The 14270-nt window shown below is 37.0% G+C and overlaps 1 protein-coding gene across 1 annotated transcript in view; it reads left to right on the plus strand.

Annotated features, from left to right (window-relative positions):
- The window catches only part of LOC150108079 (dynein axonemal heavy chain 3-like), a 1881116-nt gene that overhangs the window by 1470726 nt on the left and 396120 nt on the right, over window positions 1–14270 (plus strand). Inside the window, exon 60 of the mRNA XM_090415945.1 lies at window positions 5420–5574. Coding sequence (XP_090272071.1) covers window positions 5420–5574 — 155 coding nt within the window. The remainder of the gene's footprint in view (window positions 1–5419; window positions 5575–14270) is intronic.

Consider the following 14270-nt stretch of genomic DNA (forward strand, 5'->3'; position numbering starts at 1 on the left):
TGGCCAGAATTAGAAGTACAAATGAAAAATTGGGTAACAAATCATCAAAACATGGGAATATCTGTTTCTATGAAAATGATAATTTTGAAGCAAAACGGTGGGCAACTGCTAATGGAATTTTAGATTTTACTGGATCACCGTCTTGGTGCTTTAGATTTATGAAAAGACACGGGTTATGCATGCGTAAAAAAACCACTCTAGCCCAAAAAATGCCGGCTGACTATGAAGCTAAAATTATAGAATTCCATAGATTTGTCATATCAGCGAGAAGGAAATTTAACTTTGAGCTTAATCAAATTGTGAACATGGATGAAGTGCCTCTAATTTTGATGTTCCTTCAAATCAGACAGTAGATTCAAAAGGCACCAAATCAATAGTGATCAAAACAACAGGTCACAAAAAAACTCACTACACTGTAGTTTTAGCTTGTTGTGCAGATGAAGCAAAACTACCCAACGTTAATCTTCAAGAGGAAAACATTACCAAGAGATGAAATTCCTCATGGCATTATTATCCACGTTCAAGATAAAGGCTGGATGGACGAAACAGGAATGAAATTATGGATACAAAAAATATGGGCAAAACGTCCAGGTGTGTTGTTTAAAAAGCCTGCGATGTTAGTGTGGGATCATTTCAGAGCACATAAAACAGAATCAACAAAGAAGCTTCTAAAAGAAATGAATACAGAATTAGCTGTCATTCCTGGAGGCCTTACAAGTCGATTACAACCATCAGATGGATCTATTACTAAACCATTCAAAAATTTTATGCGGGAAGAGTGGAACAAATGGATGGCAAAGCCAAATCACGATGTTACAGCAACAGGACTTATGAAATGACCAACAATTTCAGAAGTATGTACCCGAATGAAAAATTCATGGGAAGCTGTGAAAGAAGAGACGATTATAAAGTCATTTAAGAAATGCGGGATAAGTAATGCGATGGATGGTACCGAAGATGACGCAGTTTTTGAAGGGAGTGACAACAATAGTTCAGATGAAAGTAATACGAATGGTGACATTAATGAGACCGAGAGTGAAGATGAACTGAATATTGCTAATACAAATGATTGTAACAATAAATAAAAATAAAAGTAAGAATTTATAAATATCTTTATATGATAAAATATTTTTTTCTAAAAAATTGTCTCATAAATTTTGGGTGCATCTTATCTATCGTCCGGTGTGTTTTATTGTTTGGAAAATACGGTAATTCTTTTTTCCACAGAACAGCCTATCCACCGAAAGTATGTTAGATTACATTCACAAGGTGTCTGGTAAATTCCAGCTAATGATAGAGGTGACTGGCAACAGATGAGAAAGTTTGTTGGAATAAGATGATACTTCTTCAAAATTCTACCAATTGGTTCAGAGATGACAGAAATATAAAGGATTGGAACCCTATAGTCTGTTGAAGAATCCTGAGGTGTTGAAACGTAGGAGTCAGTTATCTGCTGGATTTGATTAGGGTTGTAACCATTAAATTCCATTAATGTAGTGAGAAGTTCTTGTTGTAAGCTTGAGAGAGAGAAGCACACATGATGTGCTCTATTAATTAAAGACTTCCTAACACAAATTTTTTGAGAGATGTGATAAGCAGACTTTTGATGAATATATCTACCAGTAAAGGTAGGTTTTTGATAAACAATGGTTGATAAATTACCAGAAGCTGTGTGCGTAAGAAGGATATCCAAGTAAACTACCAGCCTTTTCTTTTTCCTTGGTGAATTCAATTAATGGGTGAAGGCTATTGATTTGTTGTAGGAAAGTGGTAAGTTCATTTTCAGAATGAGACCAAACAGCAAGACATCATCAACATAACGAAACCAATGAGAGGGTTTGGGATAAATGGATGAGAACAAGGTATCTTCCAGATGGTTCAAAAAATAGTTTGCCAAAGGTATAGACAGAGGGCTACCCTTGGCAGTGCCTTCAACTTGTCTATAGATCTTGTTTTTCCAGCTGAAATATCCTTATTCCATAACAAATTCAAAAATTTTTGCCATATCAGGAGGATAATCATCATATAGTAAATTAACAGTGTCAGATAATGGAATGTTGGTAAAGAGAGAAACAATGTCAACGCTGACTAACAAATCTGATTCTTGTATTTGAATATCCTTCATTTTTCCAAGAAAATGTGTGGAATTCTTGATGAATAATCTGGATTGTCCAGTATGGGCCTTTAATGAATGTGACAGAAATTTATCAATTCTATAGGTGGGAAAGCCAATGCCATGATTAGATTTTGGATTAGATTAGATACAAAAATTAGAATAAAGATTAGATTTATAAGACTTTGTTATGTTGCATCTAGATAACTATGTAATAGTCTGGTCAGCAGGGTTCTTTTGGGATGAGGATGTGGTGGATAGTAGAGATCTCCATCCAACAAGATGGATGCTGGTCTGTGGAATGCTTCCTAGGACAGTAGGTTGAGGGTTTGCGGGTTGCAGAAGTTGGTTTATAAGTGAAAGAGAGGGGAAATGACAGAAATGTTTAAGTTACTGAAAGGGTTTTTTTAGAATTGATGCAGATGAAATTTTTCAGTGCATGGCTAGAATGAGTAGAACAAGGATCATTTCTAGAAATGACCATAGATTTTTCATTTGAAGTGTGGTGAAGTAGATTGCCAAACTCTGCTGTGAGTTCTTTTTGGTTGCATTAAAAGAGAGAGGGAGGGAGAGATGATAGATATTATGTAGACAGGATAGATCTCCTACAACGAGTCTGCAGACTATATGGAGGTTCCTGTGGAAAAGACTACAGAATAAACAGAGCTGTATGGTGGGGAGATAGTTGAATAAATTTATATGGAATAATCATTGACAGGATTTTTCTTAAGATATTTTCAACCAAAGTACATGGCATGACAATCTTACCAACTCAGTTATGAAAGTCTCCTGACTTAATTCTGTTAACTTTAATAATTATTTTTAAAGAGTGGAAAGAGAGAGAAAAAAAAACATCTGGAAATTGTATATAAATTTAGTGTCAGACTTGTTTTCACGAAGGATGCTGAATTGAGTGCATTGCCAGGAAGAATGAATTTAAGGTATAGATATTCTGACAGGTTTAATTTTATATCAAGTAATTTTGCTCATTGGGTATACTGATGATTATTATTGTTATCATCAGCAGATCCAAGGAATAAAATGCCTCGATTTGAAAATGAGACTTTACTGTCAAAATACCTAATAATATTAAAAAATAGTAAATTAAATAATAATATAAAAATAAAATATAATAATTTATAAATCGTCGTCGTCCGGTAGCATCCTCTAGCAAGAGGGTTGCAGCAGATGAGCAGCTCTTCTCCATTTTTCTCTGCCTGTTGCCTCCGTCATTCTTAAACCAGTTCATTCCACGATGTCATTGAACCGCTCTCTAGTTGGTCTTCCACGTAAATCTGGTCTTTCTTTGCATATATATTCTTGAGCAGTGTTCTTTCTATCCCAACTCTTTTTAAAATTTCTTGATTTGATATTCTGTCTGTATAGCTAATCTTTTCCATCTTTCTATAACACCATATTTCCAATGCATTAATTCTTTCCATATCTCTCTTTCTGAGTGTTCATGACTCACTTCCATAACTTGCAATACTCCAAACTGTTTTTTCACTATATAATTTAAGGAAATTATAACATCAACTAGGATATACTTTAAAATAAATTTTAATATATTTCAATATTTCGGCATCACGTTGCCATTTTCAAGAACTTAAGTACAAGACACGTGCACGCAGGCACGACAAAACAGTAAGTGAGGAAGGAGTAGGAAGCTATTATTTCTCCTAAAGTCCTGATTGTGCCCTCTAGCGGGCAATGTTAGTATTCTTGGGCGATTGGGCTGAAGGTCTTCTGATGTAGGTTTCCCAAATTTGAGGAAGTGTCATGCAGCCAAATTTGTTGAGGTTTGGATCGTTTCTTAGGACTGAAGCTGATTCCATGAAAAGCCTTTCATATCTGTATTTGCTACCGTGTATTATCCTGGCTTTCTTCCACCGTATTCTATGGCAGGTATCCAGCGCATGGTCAGCAAGACCAGAGTGGTTGCATTGGTGAAAACGGATGTAGTCCTTGTGTTCTGAAATTCTGATATTTGCTGTCCTGCCTGTTTGACCAAAGTAGGACAGCTTACAGCTGCAAGGGACCTGGTATACACCAGGTAGGTTTAGGTGTGTGTGTGGGGGGGGGGGTCTTTAGTTGAGCGGATAAGGGATGCCAATTTTTTATATGGTCTGTAACAAGAAGTTAAGTTATGTTTTTTTAAGATTTTTGTGATTTTTTCCAAGGTGCAGGGTATGGTGATGGATTTAGAGTAATCCTTGTTGTGAGAGGGGGGGGTTGTGGTTTACTGGTTTCAATATTTTTTGGATTTTTTTTGGGGGGGGGGTAGCCATTGGCTGAGAAAGTGTTGAGAATATGGTTTAGTTCTGTGGTTAGGTCATTGCCATTCAAGCAGATAAGTTTAGCCCTGTTGTGTAGTGTCTTAATGACTCCATATTGTTGTGAGGAGGGGTGGTGGGATTGTTGGTGAATGTATCTGCCTGTATGGGTGGGGTTTCTATATACTGAGAAAACCAAGGTTCCATCAGGCTGGCGGGTGACTAGTGTGTCTAAGAAAGGAATGCAGTCGTTTTTTTCCTCTTCCAGAGTGAATTTGATTCTGGGGTGTTGGTTGTTTAAGTGTGTTAAGGAGAGGAGTACACTGGAGCCATGTGGCTAAATAGCGAATACATCATCTACATAGCGAAGCCAAACGGTTGGTTTTTGTGGGGCAGAGTTTAAGGCTTTCTCTTCAAAAGTCTCCATATAAAAGTTGGCCAAGGGTGGGGAGAGTGGAGAACCCATGGCTGTCCCCTCTATTTGTTTGTAGAATTTTCCTTGCCAAACAAAATAGCCTGAGTTCATTGTGAACTGAAATAGAGCTGTGATATCAGGAGAAAATTTAGTTTGGATTAGCTCTAAGGATTCTTTGAGTGGGACATTTGTGAATAAGGAGGAGACATCAAAACTGACCATTATGTCAGTGTGTTTGAGTGTAAGGTTTTCTATGCTGGCTTTGAAGTGGGCTGAGTTTTTTATGTATGAAGGTGTGTTGCCAGTATAGTGTGAGATAGCTTTGGCCAAATGATTAGCTAGTTTGTATGTGGGGGAATCAATGCCATCCACTATGGGACGTAATGGCACATTTTCCTTTTGGAACTGTTGCTTTAACTATTCCAATTCTGACACCTATTTTATAATAATTTATAATAACATAATTTATTATAATAATGTAAAAAATATAATATAATAATTTTAGAGGCTAAATTAATATGTTTTAAAATTCTATTTATTTGTTGGCTCAATTGTTACTTATTTCACTTCTAACATGTCAATAATTATTTTTGACAGCATGATTTCTTGAATTTTCAGATTTGAAAAATAACACAAAGAAATGGAAAAAAATTTATGACTCACCAACGCCTCAAGACACAAAATACCCTGATGAATGGGGTTCACTGAAAGGTTTAGATAAGATGATTGTGCTTAGGTGTTTAAGGCCAGATAAACTTATACCAGCTGTTCAAGTATGTATTGGAGCTGCATTGCCTTTTATTTATAATAGTTAAATATATAGGAGGTGAAAGTTTTTTTTACCTTGGTTCTACTATACATTAAAGATACCAAGAAATTATATACTTTATTTTAATCCTTTACCCTAGGAAATAAAACAAACACTTGAAATATATTCACGTCTGAACTACTTGTATATAGAGACTAATGACTTCATGCCATTTGCCTTAGTATGTATCCCATAATGCAAAGCACACATCCTTTCAGGTGTGTAAAATGCTATGCATAATGGGATGTCACTACCCAGACCAGTTTCAACCTTTATTGAGGTGGAACAGGATGTTCAAAACCTTCTAAGTTCCAAAAACTTGGAACTGGTGGCTTTTAACAGGCCACCATCCAGTATCTGCAAACTTGTCAGTGCCCCCAAGGGGGTCATTATCCAAAGTAGCTGACATCTAATCAATGCCAAAGGGTCATTGTCTGGAATATGTCAAGTTCTACCTAATAACCAAGCCGAACCTCAGCCCAGCACGACCAGAGGTAAGTCCACTACTGCGCCAAGCCTTCACTCAACAAAGTGGTAGAGAAGTCACAAGAGCACACGAGCTTATTTTTCTTTTCAGTAAACAAGCAGAAGCTCTCTACTCTCGTGGAATCACACTGTTCAGTGGAAACCAGACCTGTGAGAGATACCAAGGTTGAAGTAATGCAGAAGTCATATAAATCTCATATATACAAGTAGCCAGAAGGTGCTAGACCTTATTAACAAAAATCTCTAGATGAGAGAAAAATGAAAGTTTTTTACCTTGGTTCTACTAAACATTAAAGATACTGAGAATTATATACTTGGTTTCACTCCTTTACCCAAGGAAACAAAACAATGTTTTCTGCATGAAATATATTCACGTCTGAGCTATTTATAGAGGCTAATATATAGGAATTGTTATTATCATCCAGGGGCAAATATTCCGGGTGTGCTAGGTGTGTGGTGCTCATCCACGAAATATCAGTATCGCCGATATTATATTTTTGCATTTATTCCCGTTAAAGACTCCCCTAATTACTTAAATATAAAGAGCCAATAGGCTTCATTTCGGGAATATAAAGATTATTTAAATAAAGTAGTCCTAGTATGCAGTACAATCTTGGGCAACTCGCAGCAAAGGTGGTAAAGTTCTGATCGCTATCCTTGGTATTTTCCATAATAATAATTATTATTATTATTATTATTATTACGGGCGACTCCAGGGAGTCCTTACACTCATCGAGGTAGGTCCTAAACATCATGTCCACACAACTATATGACATTCTCACAGTATCTATCATACCTTACCTTGAACTCACTCACCGTCATAGCACCCACAACAGACTGGCAGCTTATTCCACTCATTTACCACTCTAAAAGTACAGAACCCAGCTCTAACACCCCCTGCTAACCACACTGTTGCCCAGCTTCCATAGGTGTCCCCTAGTTCTCCCACCACCAGTCCTGATCTCAAAAATATCCTCTAAATTAATCCTATAGAAACCCTTTAGCAGTTTGAATGTCTCAATCATATCTCCCCTTTTCCGCCTATCAACTAATTTCTGCAACCCACAAATCTTCAACCTGTTCTCATATGGTTCATTCCATAGACCCTGCTATCATCTTAGTCACTTGCCTCTGGATCCTCTCCACCTCCTCCCCATCAAGAAGGAACCTAGGTGACCAAATCTGGTCACAGTAGTCGAGATGAGGTCTTATCAAGGCTCAGTACAGAGGTATAATAACTTGCTTGTCTCTGCTCGTCAAGGTATTTTTCAACAACCAAGTGAGTTGATGAGCTGATTTAACTACTTTTGCAATGTGCCCCCTAAACTTCATCTCCCTATCCACCAACACTCCCAAGTCCCTGGCCTCATCAATCTCCTGGAGTACAGTTCCACCAATGTGGTATACTGCTGCTAATCTTTTCACCCCAAAATGCATAACCCTACATTTTGTCACATTAAATTGACATCCATTCTCCTTAGCCCAGAACTCCAATCTATCCAAGTCGTCCTGCAAGATTTTATCTTCTGCAGTCACTATTGCCCTACCCAACTTTGCATCATCAGCGAACAAATGAACTGTTCCTCTTAGATCCTTCCCTATATTGTTAATGAACAAATTAAACAGCAGTGGTCCAAGAACAGAACCCTGCAGCACACCACTAGTCACAGGCCATCTTTTGGACTCTACTCCTGAATAAACTACTCTTTGATATCTCTCCATCAACCACTTACCTATCCATCTCACCAACCCTATATCCATTCCCATATGTTGTAGTTTACTTATTAGAATTCCATGTGGTATCCTGTCAAATGCCTTTTCCAGGTCCAGCAGTATCACTGTAAACCCATTTCCCTTATCCAGTTCGGCTGTCACCTTGTTATAAAACTTGAGCAAGTTACTGAGGCATGATCGACCCTTCACAAAGCCATGCTGTCCTCCATACAGTATCTGATTTTCATCAATCATTCCTGTATTTTTCCCTTGACTACTTTCTCCAAGATCTTGACAATGACTCCTAGGAAATGTATGCTGTTATTACATTATGGTGGGAGGTCACTACCCAGACCAGTTTCAGCCTTTATTGAGGCTTCATCAGTGAGTAGCTAGAGACCAAATAAATACCAAAGGGTATAGCGAAAAGAACTTATGTACTCTGCTATACGAGTTGTCAAAAAAGGTGCAACCATTAAGTTGCTTAAATATAAAGAGCCAATAGGCTTCATTTCGGCAATATAAACATTATTTAAATTAATGGGATGTTAAATCCCACATTGTTTTAAAACCGAATAAGAAACTCAAAGATTGGAATCAGAGAGTTTCATGCCAAATATAGTAAACTATAAAAGTATCGGCGATTACTAGCTTGAGCTAATGCAAGTAGTCCTAGTACGTAGTACAATCTCGGACAACTTGCAGCAAAGGTGGTAAAGTTCTGATTGCTATTCTTGGTATTTTCCATAATGTAAAAACACATTTCCAAGGAAATGTACGCTGTGATTACATTATGGTGGGAGGTCACTACCCAGACCGGTTTCAGCCTTTATTGAGGCTTCATCAGTGAATAGCTAGACCAAATAAATACCAAAGGGTATAGCGAAAAGAACTTATGTACCATCTTTTTGACAACTCGTTTAGGAATATCTATTCCTATACGAGTTGTCAAAAAGGTGCAACCATTTAGTTACTTAAATATAAAGAGCCAATAGGCTTCATATCGGCGATATAAACATTATTAAAATTAAGGGGATATTAAATTAAGGGGATATGAAACTCTCAGATTCCAATCTTTGAATTTCTTATTCAGTTTTAAAACAATGTGGGATTTAATATCCCCTTAATTTAAATAACTCCCCTAATTGTTTGCACTTCGAGTAATTCTTAAAATTCAACACAATATACTAATGCTTCATTGCTCTCTTCAACAAGGATAATGAAGCATTAGTGCTTCATGAAGAGGCACTTTTCGATGCATAAACATTACGTCACGTTCGCGTTAATAGCTTGGGTGTGCTTTCAAAATGTGTACACCTTTGCGCCCTTTGAAAAGATGCAAAGAGGGCCCAGCTGGTCAAATACTTAGTGTTCTAGTATTTTTAAACCACTGAGAAGGCAAGGTTGGGTGAGCTCGCCCAGCACCTAGCAGCTGTGATTGGTTATTTTGTCAGCCATCCAATTGAATGTTGTCACTTGTCATGAGTTGAGCGCTTTCTGTACCTAATGGCTGTATTACAAGTAGCTGTTACACATGTTTTCTGGAACTGAAAATTTGAAAGTGGATGTTAGAAGAAAAAACATAAATGTTTCTCTTGCTATGCAGTTTAGGATCTGTTGAGATTGCAAAGTTTTTTAACGGTATAGAGACATTTTTATTCTAGTCTTCAGAAACAACAGACAGTAAAAAATATCTATTCCTCAATAAAAATGAATATTTTGTGTATTATAAGACATTGTTGATCTACAAAAAAACAGCATATGCGAGACTGATAAGACAGACAAACGACTGATACTTAAAAAAAAAAAACGATTAATGTACGATTCCTGAAAGTGTGGATAATTCCGACAATGATCAGATGTTATGTACACTGAGTCTCAGTAAACAAGAAAATTCTTGGAAAATGGAGCAAAATATACAAAAACCAGAGAAATACACATAACATGGGCAACAAATTTTACAAAATGATTGGCTGCTCCATCAAACCACATTTACCTGCCATACTCTGTCTCCTTGTAAGTTTTTTTTTTAAATTATGCCATCATAAATTCACTTATTCATGTTTAGACTTTATAGGCGCGTGCTGTTTGCTCTACCCATCAACTTATAGGACCCACCTATCACAAATGAATTATTAATAATTCATTTAGCATTAGTGAAAGTATTTCTACTCATTTCTTATAGATGATGGTTCACATATTTTCATCTTTGAGTATTTCAAATATACCAACCAAATATAGCATTCTCCTTCATTGTTGATTTCTAATAAATCCTAAAACAACCTGATTGTTCCCCCACTGCAGAAGTATTCAAAGTATTCAATATCCTGCAGTTAATTGCATTGAACCAATTAAGATGAGCACTGATGCATTATACACTCTCAAACTATCATACATCGATAAAAATGCAATCATACAGTCATGTGCATCTGCAGAGGGTAGAGCAAACGGGGAACCCCCCCCCCCCCCGTGATCAAGTAAAAAATTCCACAAATTATTTTATTAAAATATTATTTTATGTAATAATTGGTAAATTTGCTTGAATCTTACATAGCATTGTTTACTTTTCATATCTTAGCATGTCTGTGTGATTTTTGTGTGTTTTCTGAGTTATTTCAATTAGTAATTTGATAGATACGATTAATAGCATGCACGTGGCGCCAATAAGAAGGAATACAATGGTATCCAGATCGCCATCTTTCTACAAATATTTTTATATAGAGGAGTTTATTCAGTGTGCCGTTTGTGAAATGTATGCTTTGAGTAGAGTGATTAGAGTTTGGTTAGACAATGATAGTGGAGTGAATGTGTGTAGAAAGTGTGAGGAATGTGAGAATTTAAGGTGTGTTTCAGGTCGTGAGAGTGATATCGCTGTTGAAAGTCAGAATGTAGAAAATAGTGATATGAGAGGTACGAATAGTGATATTTGCGAGGTAGTACCAGATAGCTGTGAGAGCGGCGTTGAAAGTGAGAATGAAGGTAAAAATACATAACGAATGAATGGATTAACAGATAATAAAAATGATGACACAGATGCAATGAGTGAGATCACACGGTTGCGCAGAGCAATACATAGGGCAAATCACCAGCTGGAGCATTGTCAAAAATATTTACCAACATACCAACTAATAAACGGCAAAAGTATGATAAGAAAAATAAGAGTATGATAGTGAGTGTAAACAAAATGAAAGAGCGAGTGTTGTATGGAGATTCTTTAGTAAGAGGTGTGATAGATGAGAGTTTAACTAAATTGTGACAACCTGGAGCAAACATTAAGGATGTAACCGAGTCTATTAGAGCACAAAAGCAGAAGGTGAAAGAATTGATAGTAGTAGCAGGAGCAAAATGACTATGAGAGAGGATTTCAAGGAATTACTTGAGGTAGCAAAAGAGAAGAGTGAGAGTTAGGATGGTGAGTCTGTTGCTGCAGTATGACAGTGCAGATTATAGAAGGAGGGCCATAATTGCCAATGATTTATGGAAAGGATTTATATAAGATGGATGGTTTGCATTTGAATGGATTTGGTGAATGGAGACTTAAAAAGGTGTTGTTGAATGAAGTGGAAGTGGATGTGCAGAATCAGGGAAACTAGAGTTATTAAGGGGGGGGGGGGATATGCAGACTTTAGGGAGACAGTTGAGTGTATGCCAGAAGTATTAGGAACAAGAAGGAAGAATTTTTGGCCTTGGTTGGCACTTCCAGGTCATAGGTTGTTGGCATTAGTGAAACATGGCTGACAGAAGATGATATAGCTAGTGGGATTGAATGTGAGGGGTATAGTGTGTTCAGGAGTGACAGGGAGAATAAAATGGGGGGAGGAGTGTTATTGATGATAGCTGATGAGCTGCAGCCAAGGCGAATAGAAGTTGAATTACAGGTTAGAGAAAAGAGCACATTTGAGGCTATTTGGTGTGAGATTGAGGCTAGCAGAACAAAATATACAATTGGGTGCTACTATAGACCAAGTGATGGAATAGATGGTGGAGATAGTATGCATAAGCAAATAGAAGAAATGAGTGGAAGGAGGGTAATTATTATGGAAGATTTCAACTATGGTAACATTGATTGGAAGGAGGAGAGGACACATGGATGGAAGGAATTGGATTTTACGTGGTTATTAAGGGATAACTATCTGCAACAGTATGTAATGGAAAATACTAGGGATCAGAAGTGCTTGACCTTGTAATTGCAGCTGAGAATTTGGCTGTAATGATTATGACCACGTGGCCACCAATTGGTGAGAGTGATCATAGGGGCTTGACTTGGGAGGTGGCTAAAGGTGTGGAATTTACAAATAAGACAGGGTATATGTGGAATTATTGGGCTGCTAAGTATGATTGGTTCAGTGCCATGGCATGTAAAACTGCAAGGGCTGGATATTGATTGTGCATGGGAGGCAGTTAAGAAGTGTTTGCAGGAGGCAATGGCTGACTGTATACCTAGAGTCCGAATAATAAATCAAGTAGGGGTTAAATGGATGAATAACATCATTAAGCTTGAGCTGCAAAAAAAGAAACAACTGTGGAGAGAATTTAAAGGGAAAGGTGACCAGCAATCACATGAATGGTATAAAGCTCAGAAGGGTAACGAGTGTGTGTAAGAAAAGCAAAAGCAGATTATGAAAGAACATTAGCCATGGAGGCTGAGGAGAATCCCAAACAGTTTTTTCGATATGTTGCAAGTAAAAGAAAAAATGTATAGGGCAGAATGATTTTAAAGAATGCCGATGGTGGGGAGGTAACCGAATCACTCGATATAGTGGAATTACTGAGCGAGCACTTCGCAAGAGTATATCATCCAGGTGGTGACATTGCAGGAACGAATGAACCAATAGCTTATACGGCAATTGTGGTGAATGAAGTGGAGGTAAATAGTCTATTTATCATCATCACGAACCATGGGCTCACTGCCTGTTGATGTCTGATGCCTCTTTCACTATCTTCTTCCACTTTTGTTTGTCCAGTGCACAATGTCGCAGTTTTTGTACACCCATTCTACACCAGTCTTTTATATCGTCTATCCATTCTCTGTAGGTCTGCCTCTTCTGTTTAAACCATCCAAAATACCAAACATAAATGTCTTTATCTTCCCGTCCTCACTTATTCTATAGATGTGTCCAAATAATTGCAGCTTCTGTTTTATAATCTTATGCATTAGATTCTGTTTTGGTTGTATCTTCTGATAGAGCTCTTCATTGGTGATTTTCTGCAGCCATCCTGTTCTTAGAATCTTTCTGTAACAAGTTCTTTCAAATGCCAAAATTCTTTTTCTCGATTCTTTATTTATTACCCACGTTTCAGATCTGTACAGTACACCGCTGAAGATGCATGTTTCCAGTACTCTTAGTTTTGTTTGTAGACTGATCACTTTACTTTTCCAGATGTTATCCATGGCCTTCAGATTTGTTCTTCCCTTTGCAATCCTGAGCTTTATTTCTTTTATACAGTCCAAGTCATATGTCAGTTTACTTCTCAAATATGTGAATTGTTCTACATTTTCTATATCAGTTCCATGTTCTTCTCACCAAATACATTGTCTTTGTTTTTTCCAAGTTCGTAACAAGTTCCAAATCCCTTCCCTTCCTCATTTAACAGTTTCAGTGTTTTTTGTAGTTCTCTTTCGTCTTCTTCAATAATAACAATGTCATCTGCAAATCTCAGAGTGTTAATTCTCATTCCGTGTACAGATATTCCTTTGGCATCTTCCTTCAATTTGTCCATTGCTCTTTCTAAATGGGTGATGAAAATGCTTGGTGATATTGGGTTTCCCTGTCTAGTACCTCTGCTTGTTTTAAACCATTTCCCCAAATCATCACCTATTCTAACTGCTGTAACTGCATTCTGATAAACATCTTTTAATCTAGCTATTAGTTTTTTATCAATTCCATAGGATTCCAGAACTGCTAATGTCGCTTTCTGGTCAATACTGTCAAATGCTTTCCGAAAATCAACAAAGCAAGTATATATGTTTTTATTTTTTCTCCTAGCTTTCTCTGCTATTAACCTCATTTTCAAAATCTGTTGAATTGTAGTTCTATCCTTCCTAAATCCTGCTTGCTCATCTGCAAGGTATGCTTCCAATTGTGTTCTCAATCTTTCTGTCAATATGATCATCATCACTTTACCAAGGTGACTTATCAAGGCAATTGTTCTATAATTTTTACATTCTAGCTTATTTCCTTTCTTGTATAATGTTACTAATATTGATTTCACCCACTCCTCTGGCATTTTCCCTTTTTTCCATACCATATTACATAGTTAGTGCATTTCTGTAACCATGCTTTCACCACCATATTTAATCATTTCTCCAGTAATGTTATCGTTGTTGTGTTTTAGCCGTCCTATTGCTTTTTCTACCTCTCCTCTTAAAATGTCCATATCATGCTCATTACCTGGTGGTGATATCTGCTTCAATTCTTGAGTCAGTTTCCCAATGCTATCTGAATCTAGTTTTTCTTCATA

Source organism: Typopeltis vanoorti, chromosome 3, assembly GCF_054136105.1.
Source record: "Typopeltis vanoorti isolate ZY-2024b chromosome 3, IOZ_Tvanoo_1.0, whole genome shotgun sequence".
Lineage (NCBI taxonomy): Eukaryota > Metazoa > Arthropoda > Arachnida > Uropygi > Thelyphonidae > Typopeltis > Typopeltis vanoorti.